General features: G+C 39.6%; 1 protein-coding gene across 8 annotated transcripts in view; it reads right to left on the bottom strand.

Annotated features, from left to right (window-relative positions):
* Positions 1-5,159: 5,159 nt before the first annotated feature.
* akap9 (A kinase (PRKA) anchor protein 9) overlaps positions 5,160-16,534 on the bottom strand; it is a 121,681-nt gene continuing 110,306 nt past the window's right edge. For 7 of the 8 annotated variants that reach the window (XM_051664056.1, XM_051664057.1, XM_051664062.1 and 4 more), the window contains 8 exons: positions 15,934-16,045; positions 13,952-14,134; positions 13,671-13,868; positions 13,303-13,535; positions 8,119-8,210; positions 7,854-7,983; positions 6,245-6,378; positions 5,160-5,792 (listed from right to left, as the gene is read on the bottom strand). In XM_051664056.1, coding sequence (XP_051520016.1) covers positions 5,749-5,792; positions 6,245-6,378; positions 7,854-7,983; positions 8,119-8,210; positions 13,303-13,535; positions 13,671-13,868; positions 13,952-14,134; positions 15,934-16,045 — 1,126 coding nt within the window. In that variant the 3' untranslated portion in view covers positions 5,160-5,748. The remainder of the gene's footprint in view (positions 5,793-6,244; positions 6,379-7,853; positions 7,984-8,118; positions 8,211-13,302; positions 13,536-13,670; positions 13,869-13,951; positions 14,135-15,933; positions 16,046-16,534) is intronic. The other variant, XM_051664060.1, reaches the window with a different exon arrangement.

Here is a 16,534-nt window from a genome sequence, read left to right as displayed (position 1 = left end):
ACACTAAACACGCCAACACTTTCACACACTTCCGCAAACTCCGGCCACCGGCGTGACGTCAGGCGCACATTTGAACGTAGACAAAATCTTTCAAAATAAAAGTCTCGATGCTCGCCACAATTCACCTATAAACAACAGATAGACAGACTGACTGGCAGATGCCTTATCTGTCTATCTGTCCATCTGCAGTATCTGTCTGTCTGTCTGTCTCTCTTTCTGGCCATCTTATCTGTCTATCTGTCCATCTACAGTATATGTCTATCTTATTTGTCTGCCTGTCTTTCTGTCTATCTATCTATCTGGTCTATCTAGTATCTGTCTGTCTGTAATATGTCTCTCTCTCTTTCTGGCCATCTTATCTGTCTATCTATCCATCTACAGTATCTGTCTGTCTGGTCTATCTATAGTATCTGTCTGTCTGTAATATGTCTGTGTCTATCTGTCTATCTCTCTACAGTATTCATCTATCTCTCTATATATCTACTGTATATGTTTGTCTATTTATTTTCTTCACTATCCATCCGTCTATCTGTTCATTCTTACATCCTTTTAAAGTGTTGATTTCTGTTTTCCCTCAGAAATATCCTCCTCAAATCTCATCCAGTATTCTGTTCCTGGGACACGCTGTGGCTTTCGGCAAGAGTCCCATAGAGTTTCTGGAGTGGGTGTATGAGAAGGTTCATCAAACAGTAAATTGAGCTCATGTACATGACATGTTTGTTGTCCTGTGGTCAGCTTCATGATGGATGGGAAAACCTTCACGTATCTTCTGGGAAGTGATGCAGCTGCGTTCATGTTCAACAGTCCTGGGCATCCTTGAGGTCTAAAATGCTGTCCCAGCAGAGGGCTTACTAGGATGTTTCATCCCTTATATGGTGTTGTGTATTTGTGTAATACAACTTTGACTTTAACCCCAAACAATTGTTATATTTCCATTTTGTGTTTTATTTAGTGTTGAAGTGATATGTATGTGTGTTTGTGCACTCCGTTACTTCTGGAGCAGATGGAAATGTTGAAGACCGCATGAATATTGCACAGTTTAAGCAGCATGTCGAGATAATTGAAGAGGAAACCAAAGATTATTTCAAACGATAGCGAGACAGAGGAGAGAGAATACATCCAGAAAACATTCAGACATTTTCAAATGTACTTCTATTCTTTTTATTAAATCAATTTTCAATCATTTAAAGTACTCAAACAAATGAAGCAATGTCTTAAACTTTTCAGAGAAAACAACCTACCAATATCTTATCATTAAGTGTGCACATGCACAAAAATATACAGAGCCAGTTTACATGCACACCAATACGCACACACCAACACACACATATACACACACACACACACATACACACACACACACACACACACACACACCAACACACACATATACACACACACACACACACACACACACACCAACACACACACACCAACACACACACACCAACACACACACAACACACACACACACACCATCACGCACATATACACACCAACACACACATATACACACACACCAACACACACATATACACACACATATACACACACATACACACCAACACACACATACACATAAACACCAACACACACATACACACACACACACACACATATACACACACATACACACCAACACACACATACACCAACACACACATATACACACACATACACACCAACACACACATACACATAAACACCAACACACACATACACACACACACACACATATATACACATATACACACACACACACACACACACCAACACACATATACACACACACACACACACACCCACACATATACACACACACACCAACACACCCACACACACCAACACACACATACACACACACACCAACACACACATACACACACACACATATACATAAACACCAACACACCCACACACACCAACACACACACACACACATACACACACACACATACACATAAACACCAACACACACATATACACACACACACACACATATACACACACACACACACACACACATATATACACATATACACACACACACACACCAACACACATATACACACACACACACACACACACCCACACATATACACACACACACCAACACACCCACACACACCAACACACACATACACACACACACCAACACACACATACACACACACACACACACACACCAACACACACATACACACACCCCAACACACACACACACACATATACACACACACAAACGTGTTTATATGAGATTTGAAATAATCGAGTAATTCTCTGCATTAGATGTCAAAACTCAAACAGTCATGCACATGTGCGTACACTGGATAAGCCATATTACAGACAGACAGATACGACAGATAGATAGACAGACAGACAGACACTCTATATGGATAGATAGACAGATAACATGTCCAGAAAGAGAGACAGACAGACAGATAATGTAGATGGATAGATAGACAGATAACATGTCCAGACAGACAGACAGACAGACAGATACTGTAGATGGATAGATAGACAGATAAGATGGCCAGAAAGAGAGACAGACAGATAGACACAGACATATTACAGACAGACAGATACTATAGATAGACCAGACAGACAGATTCTGTAGATGGATATATAGACAGATAAGATGGTCAGAAAGAAAGATAGACACATTCTATAGATAAATCAGACAGACAGATACTGTAGATGGATATATAGACAGATAAGATGGTCAGAAAGAGAGACAGACAGACATATTACAGACAGACAGATACTATAGATAAATCAGACAGACAGACAGATAAGCCAGTAAGAACACCGGTTAAGCCGTTTACATGCAACACAAAATCGAGGTAATGGGTAAACCCGTTTAAGCCATTTCTGACCTTATACCGATAAAGGAAAGCGGTTTAAAGCGTTTCCATGACCACACATAATCGGTGTAAGAACATGCATGTACATGTGCTCACTGATAAGAACCAAAAATCATATTATTCAAAAAATCCAAAATGTAAAATAATCCTGTTATACTCTGCTTACACCGATGAAGGATTATTATGTACATACACATCAATGCCAAAAATCAGTTCATACATTTAATTAAAAAAAATCTGATAACACAAGAAAAGCATGTTAAAGTGAGATTTGAAAATTATTCTGTTTTTGACAGCACACAACACTTGTGGACATTGCAAAATTGCATTTTACGTGTAACGCAAAAATCTGCACTGTCAATCGATCGGATATTGCTTAAACTGTTTATTACCTTAGCCCGACCATGTGTATTGTCATGTAATGACTTTATCAGAGTATTAGCATGATCGGAGTAAAATGCACATGACTCTTCACGGGCTCGAGCACATTTGGAAATCAAGAAAACATTTTATAAAGTCATCAAGAAATGCCGCAGAGAAAGACGACGAGATTCTGCAGACGCACATAGACGCCACATATAAGTATGCTACTATCACATGCAATGCACAACATTTGAATATTCACAATCAATTCATTTCAAACCGTTTACGTGTGACCACATTTCACAACATTATAAAACAATCCGTGTATCATTCCATATCTGATCTGAAATAAAAAAACGGATCACGAAAAAACTACTCTTTAATTTAGCTATTATTTGCCTCGGTAAATTACACACTAAAAATTGCATTATGCATTCGGAATATTATGTTTTAGAAAAATGACCTAAATACTGATTTTGTTAATTCGATTTTCCAATTAGCATGTAGATTTTCCTAATTCACATGTAGGCTATTATTTCTCGAAAGGTCCCCAAAAGTTCGTGGCTATCGATGATTGCTACTTTTTTTTTTTTTTCTCCCAATTTGGAATGCCCAATTCCCAGTGTGCTTTTAAGTCCTCGTGGTCGTGCAGAGATTCACCTCAGTCCAGGTGGCGGAGGATGAATCCCAGTTGCCTCCGCGTCTGAGACCGTCAACCCGCGCATCTTATCACGTGACTTGAGTGCGTTGCCATGGAGACATAGCGCGTGTGGAGGCATCATGCCATCCACCGCAGCAACCATGCTCAACTCACCACATGCCCCACCGAGAACAAACCACATTATAGCGACCACGATGAGTTTACCCCATGTGACTCTACCCTCCCTAGCAACCGGGCCAATTTGGTTGCTTAGGAGACCTGACTGGAGTCACTCAGCACACCCTGGATTCGAACTAGCGAACTCCAGGGGTGATAGCCAGCGTATTTTACCACTGAGCTACCCAGGCCCCCTGAGGATTGATACTTTTAACCTTTATGTTGTAACTCTGAGGTTCTGGATCCAAGGGCGTAGATTTGGTTTGAACATTGTGGGGGTTACAGCATGAAGCATTTACATGTTTCCATTAATCATGGTATAAATACTGGGGGGGTTGTACTTGCCTCCCATCCCCCCTGGAATCTACGCCCCTGTCTGGATCTTAAATGGGGACATGGGGTACTGTAATAATTACCAGAGTTACTCCGTGAGTTTAATCCTGCGTGAATTGGCCATGCCAATTTTTTCCACCCATAAAGATGAAAGCTTTTTACCTAAGCGCCCGGTAAAAATAACCCCAGGTTATATATAATCCTGTGCAAACTGGAACACTCTTATGATCAAAAATGACTTTTTTCAAATAGTGATGGTGCTGTTTTTTACATCAGTAATGTCCTGACTTACTTTGGTGAATAAAAGTACCAATTTCCTTCCGAAACATCAAAATCTGCACATTATTACAAACTGTTGGCCGCCAGTGTATAGCACATGGCATGATCTGTTTACTGGTTCTAACTATGATCATTGCAATCGCAAATTCGCGAATTATGAAAATGGGACTAATCTAATTTGTCAGCACATTTAAAATCAATATTTTAGATTTGGTCAGATCAGCTATATTTATTATAAAGATAAGAGGATATGCTTTAAAACGACACCTATTTCAAACTGACAAAGTCTATGGTAACTTGGATAACCACTCTGTACAAATGAATGCTATTCTGAGATGCGGGTTGGTGCTGTTTTGGTGGCACAAGGGGGACCTACACAATATTAGGCAGGTGCTTTTAATGTACATATATATATACACATTTATTTCGTGATTAGCACCCCCTCCCGGACCGGTACAGTGTTTAAGAGGTTAATCTAAATAAATACAGAACTGAGACAAAAGCAGTTTTCAAATATTATATTAATCTTTATTTCAGTTTTGACAAAATACCCCAAAATTCCAAAGGTCCTACCTTTACAAAAATATGTCTTCTACAAATGTCCTCTGTTGTCAGTTCATGGGAGCATGCTAATAAAACACAGTGTAGAGTATCTGATAACACGGTACTACTGCACAGTGTGTCCCTTACGAAGCTTCATAAAGTCTTAATAACATCACATTCCTATGGTCTTCTGTTAGTGCGCAGCAGCAGTGTTATCAGTCCGATAGCAGCCATCCCGGTCACCAACCGCCACAGTCTCTCAAACACAACACAGATTAAATTAACTTAAATTAGCATTCCACAAATATACAGTAACAACATGATTGCTTTCCTTTAACAACAAATACGGTAGAGCTCATGTACAGATATTGAGTGCTGCAAACAAAAAGCTTGAATATAAGATGATATACACACACACGCAAAAAAGAAACGTCTTTTTGGTCCCACAAAACTGTACGTATTTTAATAAGAATACAAAAAGCACAGCAGCTCAGCACAATAGAAGGCAACGGAGTTTCTTCAGGTCAGTTTCAATGTAAATGAAGAACTTTATCTTCTGACTCCAAAGTGCAATTGAGCGTATGAAGAGGAACCTGTGGAGAAATACAAACTTTGAGTAAATATCAAAAGTAAACTTTCTGATGCTTCATTTCCATTATGTCATACATAAAGATGGTTTATTAAATTTTTTTGGCTAGTTCAATTATGATTTTTATGTTGGGTATATTACTCAAAGACAGTAATGTAAAATTGTAATCTGATTACAAGAATTAAAAATGTAATGAGTTACACTACTTTTGGACTGAAAGTAATTAGATAACTGTAGCTAGTAACCTGTAATCAGATTACACCCAACACTATCTCAATATTCCACAGAATTCCGAACACACAATTTTCCACCACGTTCAGCATCGAGAATGTGACAAAAGTGTGCAAACTTCATGTGGGCGCAACACTTACCCCACAGTTCTATTGTGTTACATCAGCTTGACTGTTCTACTGTTACTATGGAGACCTGACCATACAGTGTAGATGTAACAGTTACCTGACTGCACACTTCCCAGTCTCCTCTGTAGGGCCTCCAGACGGGAGATATAGTCTGTGAGAGCACGATCTGGATCATAGTTCTGCAGGTGTGAACAGAGTACAGCTCCAGCGTCACCTGACACACTGTGATACCTTACAGAGAGAGAGAGAGTTAGTGCCGAGTTCTCATGTAGAGAGAGTCATTTAAATACCATTAACTTTAATAGGAAGTGCAACATAACAAAGGCCTACATTGTAACAAATGTAACAAAAAAGTGTCAATTTATGATGCCAAAACGTTTTATTTCCAGAACTCCGTGTGGTGCAGGGCTGAGCGATATATCGACTTTTCACTATATAAATGTGACGATTTGGCTGGCAATATAAAATTAAGCAATTTTATAATTCAGCAAATTATTTGGCCACTTTTAACTACGTAACTACACCCTGTGACCCAACAGGACTGCACATAACCCATAGTTACGTTTAAATTCAAACTAAATATTTGCACAGAAAATCCTATTTTCCTTGTGTTCATTTAGTGAAAAACTGGGGGAAAGATGCCTTCATTATTTTAACTACATTTTTACTTCATGCATTAACCTTGTGCGTCCACATGTGTGGACGTTGTATTTTGGCTTCACTATATGCAACACATAATTTTAAATGAATTAAAAGCAACTGAATACTGTTCACAAGACTCTAGACTGTCATTTAAGCATCTGCCGCACCGCGTCACGTGACACAACAGCATGACGCTGATTTCTGTGAAGTGCTCCTACGGGCACAGTGCCAACAAAAGTGCCTCTGGTAAGAAACCTCTTTAAGTTTTTTGACTGAAACCTGTTTGGTTGTAAAGAGTAGAGTCTCTAGTTTCATTTGATATGTCGCTTTATAAAATCCATTCATTTTTCACGTATCAGCGCGCTGATAAACATGATGTCCACATATGTGGAAACTAGGACCACGTTCCCTCAAAAGTTGAAAAAACATGTTAGTTATCTTGAATATTTTTCAACACATCTGTGGGTCATTTCACTTCATTTTAATATACATTTTGTTATATTTTATTGTATCACTGTTCAATACGGTTCCATTCATTAACATTAATAAATGCATTCCTATATATTTTCTGTACATTATCACATTAAGAATAAATGAGTTCATCCAAAAGCTGGAAAATGTGTCTTTCAGAGGCTTTATATATAATAAGGTGCATTTCAAACTGTTCTAAGACCAGTGCAGACAGACAGCACACTGGAGGTTAAGTCATTCACTAAATAGGGAGCAAGGGTGCTTCCTATAGCTTCCTACAACTTAGTCCTGCTGTCCACATATGTGGAATATTCCTCGCATTCATCCACCACAACAAAACTATCACGACGGGTCTTCATGTTTTTGGAACAGTTTGCCATTACAGATATTAACAGTGTTGGGTAGATTACTTCTGAAATGTAATAATGTAATCCATTAGATGCAATCTGATAATGCACATTTTTAAAATGAAATGTAATCCGATTACAAGTACTTGATTTTTGTCATCTAGTTACGTAATCCAGATGACATGTAATTCATTACTACCCAACTGGATATAAAGTAACCCCGATCATCACTCAGTGTTGTTGTACCTGTGTTGGACTGATGCTGTCGAGCGAGGAGAGTCTCGTCCCGTTCGACCGCAGCTGGTCGCTTGTCTCTCTCTGAACACCTCGACACTTCCTGGATGCAGGTATGAAGATTCGTTTCTTACATCAGAACCTTACACAAATGAATGTTCAAGATTAAACTGCCATGTTTGACGTCTATGCGAGCACATTTCTCTCCTGTGATGCTAGAACAAATGTGTAAACATGCGTATATATACTAAATGATATATATCATTTGGGTTTCTACCTGTGATCTGACCAATGCCGTTTCTGCTGACGATCGGAGAGGTGATTGGTCCAACAGACGCTCTCTGCCATCTCTTCACCAGAAACCTCATCCTACAGGAGACAGTGTTTATACAGCATTACTAGTTAAAACTGTACTGATTAGACATCACTGGGCCCGTAAAGAAACCCTGTGACCCAACAGGTCATAACAAGTTTTAAGACTGCACATAACCCATAGTTACATTTAAACTAAAACTAAATATTTGTACAGAAAATCCTATTTATCATCAATCAACCAACATGTATTTATAAAGCATGTTTAAACACAACATAAGTTATTCCAAAGTGCTGTACAATACAGAAAAGGAAACACAATAATAGAGGAAAATATCAAGAATAAAAACAATAGGGGGTCTGAGTATCTCAGTGAGTATTGACGCTGACTGGAGTCGCGAGTTCGAATCCAGAGTGATTCCAGCCAGGTCTCCTAAGCAACCAAATTGGCCTGGTTGCTAGGGAGGGTAGAGTCACATGCGGTAACCTCCTCGTGGTCGCTATAATGTGGTTCTCGCTCTCGGTGGGGCGTGTGGTGAGTTGTGCGTGGATGCCGCGGAGAATAGTGTGAAGCCTCCACATGCGCTACGTCTCCGTGGTAACATGCTCAACAAGCCACGTAATAAGATGCGCGGATTGACGGTCTCAGATGCGGAGGCAACTGAGATTCGTCCTCCGCCACCCGGATTGAGGCGAGTCACTACACCACCACGAGGACTTAGAGCGCATTGGGAATTGGGCATTCCAAAATATGAATTAAGGGAAGATTTAAAAACAGCTATTGATGAAGCAGACCTCGCGTGATAGGGGAGACTACTCCAAAGTTTGGGTCCGGCCACAGAAAAGACCCAATCACCCTTGGATTTACATCAACAATGGGGGACTGACAAAACAATTGATTGGAAGATCTGAGCGCTCTGGTTGGAGGGTCACTAATGTATTTTGGTGCAAGACCAAACAATGCTTTACAGACAAAAAGAAGGATTTTTAAGTCAACCCTGAACTTAACAGGAAGCCAGTGAAGAGATGCCAATATGGGGGGAAATATGTTCCCTCTTTTTTGACCCTCTTAAAAACCTGGCTGCCGCATTTTGAACAGTTTGTAAGTGAGATAAAGCAGATTGAGAAAGGCCAATGTACAGTGAACTGGGCTTCCAAGACAGGCGAGGAAGACATGGGACAGCCTAAAATCAACACTTCAGTTTTACCTTCATTTAACTGCAAAAAAGTATTCGCCATCCAACTTTTAATGTCTTTAAGGCACTTCAGCAGATTCTCAAATGGGCAGTTAGTGTCTGGTCTAACTGGAAGGTAAAACTGGGGGTCATCAGCATAACAGTGATAAAGTGATATTATATTCCCGAAAAATTTAACCCAGTGGAAGCTTATAAAGGGAAAACAATAATGGACCTAAAATGGATCCTTGAGGGACACCACAAGATAAGGGAGCAGATGAAGAGGAAAAGGTCCTATCTTTCGGATAGGAAGCACACCAATGCCAGGCCAGACCCTGGATACCAACCACACACTCAAGGCGTTTGAGAAGGATGCTATGGTCAATAGTGTCAAACGCAGCGCTGAGATCCTAGAACAGAGATCGGCGAGAGATGTTAAACCCGGGGTTAAGCCACGACTTGCATTCACTGAGGCCATCTTGACTGTAACAGAGTTTGAGTGCTTTCAGCAAACTGAGATTTTAAAAACTGACTCTCCGACTCTCATCACTTGAACCGGTGGGGAAACGGCGATGTATAGACCAGATAACCGGGATGTGGTAATTGTCGGGGGAGGCGGCCGGCATCCTTGAGCAGAGATCATGGCGAGATCCCCGGTGGACATACCGGGGGTGACGTGTGATTCCCAGGGTTGCACAATGATTGTAAACTCCAACGGGAAGATGGAATGAGGAGTTCAGTCGCTGTAAATCCAGGGGAGAGTAATAAAGCACCAACAGAAACATGGGTCGGCGAATAAGCACCAAATTCCCCGCTTGGACCGATGAAAATCAGCGGTAAAGCTCCAGCAAGCCAGAGCGATCAGTAGAAGACAAAAACATCGTTGGTGGCCCATCTACACGAGCAAGATTTCATTTCCACGCAGCCCAGCACACTCAGGTAGGCTAGTCAAATCTGAGCGTGGTGATGCAGTGGGGGCACTGCATAGATCGCAGACAGATGAAAAGTCAATAGTCCATAAAACTTCACAAGAAGTCACTTCAAACAGGAAGCATAACATCTCCCTAAAATTAACATCAAAGAAACCGGGGAGCAGCGGCAGTCAGACACGCCAGCGTTTGCGCAAAATTTTTATTAATTACAAACCCAAAATGTATATCTATTATATATATACAGGTGCATCTCAATAAATTAGAATGTCGTGGAAAAGTTCATTTATTTCAGTAATTCAACTCAAATTGTGAAACTTGTGTATTAAATAAATTCAATGCACACAGACTGAAGTAGTTTAAGTCTTTGGTTCTTTTAATTGTGATGATTTTGGCTCACATTTAACAAAAACCCACCAATTCACTATCTCAAAAAATTAGAATACATCATAAGACCAATAAAAAAAACATTTTTAGTGAATTGTTGGCCTTCTGGAAAGTATGTTAATTTACCGTATATGTACTCAATACTTGGTAGGGGCTCATTTTGCTTTAATTACTGCCTCAATTCGGCGTGGCATGGAGGTGATCAGTTTGTGGCACTGCTGAGGTGGTATGGAAGCCCAGGTTTCTTTGACAGTGGCCTTCAGCTCATCTGCATTTTTTGGTCTCTTGTCTCTCATTTTCCTCTTGACAATACCCCATAGATTCTCTATGGGGTTCAGGTCTGGTGAGTTTGCTGGCCAGTCAAGCACACCAACACCATGGTCATTTAACCAACTTTTGGTGCTTTTGGCAGTGTGGGCAGGTGCCAAATCCTGCTGGAAAATGAAATCAGCATCTTTAAAAAGCTGGTCAGCAGAAGGAAGCATGAAGTGCTCCAAAATTTCTTGGTAAACGGGTGCAGTGACTTTGGTTTTCAAAAAACACAATGGACCAACACCAGCAGATGACATTGCACCCCAAATCATCACAGACTGTGGAAACTTAACACTGGACTTCAAGCAACTTGGGCTATGAGCTTCTCCACCCTTCCTCCAGACTCTAGGACCTTGGTTTCCAAATGAAATACAAAACTTGCTCTCATCTGAAAAGAGGACTTTGGAACACTGGGCAACAGTCCAGTTCTTCTCCTTAGCCCAGGTAAGACGCCTCTGACGTTGCCTTTGGTTCAGGAGTGGCTTAACAAGAGGAATACGACAACTGTGTGTGGTGGCTCTTGATGCCTTGACCCCAGCCTCAGTCCATTCCTTGTGAAGTTCACCCAAATTCTTGAATCGATTTTGCTTGACAATCATAAGGCTGCGGTTCTCTCGGTTGGTTGTGCATCTTTTTCTTCCACACTTTTTCCTTCCACTCAACTTTCTGTTAACATGCTTGGATACAGCACTCTGTGAACAGCCAGCTTCTTTGGCAATGAATGTTTGTGGCTTACCCTCCTTGTGAAGGGTGTCAATGATTGTCTTCTGGACAACTGTCAGATCAGCAGTCTTCCCCATGATTGTGTAGCCTAGTGAACCAAACTGAGAGACCATTTTGAAGGCTCAGGATACCTTTGCAGGTGTTTTGAGTTGATTAGCTGATTGGCATGTCACCATATTCTAATTTTTTGAGATAGTGAATTGGTGGGTTTTTGTTAAATGTGAGCCAAAATCATCACAATTAAAAGAACCAAAGACTTAAACTACTTCAGTCTGTGTGCATTGAATTTATTTAATACATGAGTTTCACAATTTGAGTTGAATTACTGAAATAAATGAACTTTTCCACGACATTCTAATTTATTGAGATGCACCTGTATATATATATATATATTTTTTTTTTTTTTACAATATATTATATTTATGTACCTGTGACAAAATGTAAAATATTTGATGTACTTTTCAAACATCAAAATATTGTTACATTCTATATTATATTATTGCACATTTGTAGAGACAATCTTATTTTTTCATTAATTACAAAACCAAACTGAATCCGACACAAATCCAAAAATCGACAGCCCCGAAAACTGTTACAGAATGTTGCATTATGTTAAAATACCAAATAACATTATATAAGTTATCAACAAAAGTATTTAGAATTTCATATGTAATATAACAGATTTATTATTTCAGCATAAATATAATATATATTACATTATATTACTATATTATATTATATTACAAAACACACTAAATAAAATTATGCAAGTAATCAACGCAAGTATTTAGAAAAATATTTGTTAGTAATTTTACAGATTTATCAATTTAAACATCGACATATTATATTACTATATAATATTGCATTACATTATATATGATATTATAATATAATATTACTATAATACATTCACACACACACACACACACACACACACATATATATTATATTTTATATTATACGGCTCTATGGAATATTCGATTCTGATTGGTCAATGGCGCCATCTAGTGGTCTGATATTGCTCTGTAACAACCGCACATCCAAGTATCAGACCGCCCATCCGGGTTCTGTGAGCCGTCTCTTCTGCTTCTCGCCTCACTGTCAGATCTCTACAAGCAAGCTAATAAAACAATTTCAGCTCAAATCAATGTTTCATGTGCATTTATTTATTTATTTAGCGAGTAGTCTTGTAATAGGCGGAATATTGAGGAGTCAGACGTTCATTAATTACAAAATAAACACCATCAGAACTCAAACCGGAGGTGGATTCCAGCTGTTCAGCGAATTCTTTCTTCTCAAATTACATCATTTCAGCACAAATCAATATTTTATGTGCATGTATTTATGTATTTGGTTAGTAGCCGTGTAATAAGCCAGATAATGTACAGTCAGCCGGTTGTTATCGCAAAATAAACCCGTTCAGGCTGATACAAGAGTCTCCGCTTCGCAGTCCTGATCACCCTTTTGGGGTTTGTGCGATAACAACCGGCTGACTGTACATTATCCCTTACTTATTATATGACATACCTGTGACATAAACATACCAATGACTGTAGTCATATCCAGAGATGTTTTCTTTATATTGATTTTCTGACGTTTAATGCTGCATTAGTGTGTGAGTACCTGGAGAGGGCGATGGAGACACGCACAGCCGATCTGAAGCGTGTGAATCCTCTGCGCTGATGTCCGACGGACTCCAGACAGGTGTGTGTGGGGTGGCCGCCAATGCGGGCGATGAGAGACAGCGTGGCCTCCTCACACTCCTGAAACCCACCTAGCAACAGCAGCAGATATTTCTTCTGATAAATCAGAGCCTTCCGGAAACTCTCAGCTCGCAGGTATCTACCATACAGCCTCTGCAGAGAGAGACGAGACCGTTAGATCTGTACATACATACATACATACATACATACATACATACATACATACATACATACATACATACATACAGAGTACTCCGTCCCAGGTCAGTCAGGTGAAAGCAGTCTCACCTTGAGTGCACTGTTGTCAGTATCAGATCCGGTAATTTCTCGGAGCGTGTCGGATCGAATCTCTCCTCTGAGCCGGTTCAGTTCCGCCTCCGTCTGACGGAGAGTCTTTTCTAATCGACTCTTCTCTTGAGCCCAAGACTCTCGCTCACGGGAAAACAACATTATCTCCTGACGCTCCGCACTGCTCCTGCTCCACACCTGATGGACATACAGATGTGTTTATCATAACTGTTAACAACAAGTTTTTTCATTCGGTTAATATTTACATTTTCTTCACTCACTCTCTCAGAGCTGTTCATGTTCTGTCTGCATCTGCGCAACTCCTCCTCTAGTTTCAGTAACTGGTTTCTCAAGTCGTTCTTCTCTTCTGTCAGTCGGCTGACGAATCCCGTCAGTTCTGCGTTCTGTCTCAGTAAACGTTCGTTCAACAGACTGGATGAACCTCCCACCAGCAGGGTGGCACTCTATACACACACACACACACACACACACATATATATATATACACACATACATACACACACACACACACACACACACACACATATATATACGCATACATACACACAGACACACACACATACATACATACACACATATATACATACACATACACACATATATACACAGACACACACACATACATACATACACAGACACATACACACACACACATACACAGACACATACACACACACACATACACACATTTACACACATACACACACACAGACACACACACATATACACACACATACACACACACATATACACACACACACACACACACACACACACACACATATATATACGCATACATACGCACACATATATACACATACATACATACACACATATATACGCATACATACACACAGACACACACACATACATACATACACACACACACATATATACACAGACACACACACATACATACATACACATTTACACACATACACACACACACATACACACACACATATACACACAGACACACACACATATACACACAGACATATACACACAGACATATACACACAGACATATACACACACACATATACACACACACACACACAGACACATACACACAGACACATACACACAGACACACACACACACACAGACACGGGAGAATGAGTAATACATTAACTCTAGCAACAGCCTCAGAAAGATTGTTCACAGACTGTTTGTTGCATATTGCACACAAAAATGGCAAGAACTTTCCAAAATTGCAAGCTTGAATCTGATTGGCTGACTTACAACACAGCACAGATTTTTATCGGTCCGCTAGGGACAACGAGTGTATGAGCACTAGGTACAAACTAACATTATTTGTTTGTTTGTGATTTAACACTATTCCAGCTTACACGGCAAGCCGAAATCCAGGTTAAAATATTACGACAAATTAAAGTAAAAAAAAAAAGATTTTGATTTAACACGGTAATTCAGAACAATTAATTCTATAAAAAATAATGCAATACATTTTTTTTTTTTTACCAAAAATGTAATCATGCCCCCAGACTGTAATAAGGAACATTTCTACCATCGGAGCTTGAAACAGCACCTTCATGTTTTTACGACTCTCAGTCAGCAGGGGGCAGTAAGTGCAACTCCAGCTGTACAGGCAACAAACCACACTGACAGCAGACAAAACAAGATGAGGACGCGTTCTTGCATTCAAGCACAGCTGGACGGAGCGTAACTCCGAATGCAGCGGTCTCAAGACGTGTTTCTCTAAGATTCAAACTGTCAGTGTCCTAAAAAATGTGCGTTTATGATGCAAAGTGAGACGTTCCAAAACAGATTGACGATTTCAGTTGCAAAATGTATTTCTGTGGACTGTAGGCCAATGACAGACTTATGTTCAATAATATATTGGATTCTAAAGCCAATTTTTGTATCGTCTTATCAATGCTTTATTCGTCTGCCACAATAATGTCATGCACTTTAATTATCTGAATTAATTTATTAATTACACTGTATATTATTTTTATTATTTATGTTATTATTATATTATATTATTAATAAATATAAAATATATAATGTAAAAAATATACATAATATAATTAATAATTATCAGATATTTAATTATTTTTATTTGGGGGCTTTTCTCTGCAAATAGTGATTTTTACCATTAATTTGATTAAATAATCGGCATAGCGTGTAATTAATTTGATTAAACATTTGAATCGATTTACAGCCCCAAAACATCTCTCTATATAAATATTTGTCTAGTGAAAGTAAACGTGCTCTCTCACCTCTGGGAGAGCAGATGGGGCTGATGGGATATGCTGTAACAGTGACATCACATCCTGTACATTACTGTGCAGCCATGCCAGACTTTCACGGTCCGGCGCGTCCACAGGTGACCTGCACAAACACAGAGAGAGACAGTTTAACGACGCTTGGAACACATTTCACTTCTGTAATGTCATGCATTTCCAAGAGAAACAGAATATGCAATGAGAAAAGAAACTGTACAACAGGACTTCATGTTATCCAAGCGGTGCAGGTGCTTTAGCTCAACATCCTATGGAGTTATTTCTTCCTTTAAGGCACTATTGACTAAAGTGGCCCGGTGACAGGTGTTTGAATGGGAAATACGAGATTGACAGATCCAATTCGTAATGATTTTCATTATATAGAAGGGCAGTTAGGATATTATTAAACCTTTCTGTTCCACAGCTGCGACTGATGGGACCCGGCTGCATATTAATAAACGAGCAAAGCAGAAACTGCAGTCTGGTTGAACTGTTATGCTGCAGCATAAGTCCAGATCTATGAGTTAGGTATTAGACTAGAATACAAGATTCTCAGATTGAGTGAGTATTGTCTGTGGGCAGGACGCTGCCACCTCTC

Source organism: Myxocyprinus asiaticus, chromosome 30, assembly GCF_019703515.2.
Source record: "Myxocyprinus asiaticus isolate MX2 ecotype Aquarium Trade chromosome 30, UBuf_Myxa_2, whole genome shotgun sequence".
Classification (NCBI taxonomy): Eukaryota; Metazoa; Chordata; class Actinopteri; order Cypriniformes; family Catostomidae; genus Myxocyprinus; species Myxocyprinus asiaticus.
The sequence above is the reverse complement of the archived record's forward strand: the minus strand, read 5'-3'. Positions and strand labels throughout refer to the sequence as shown.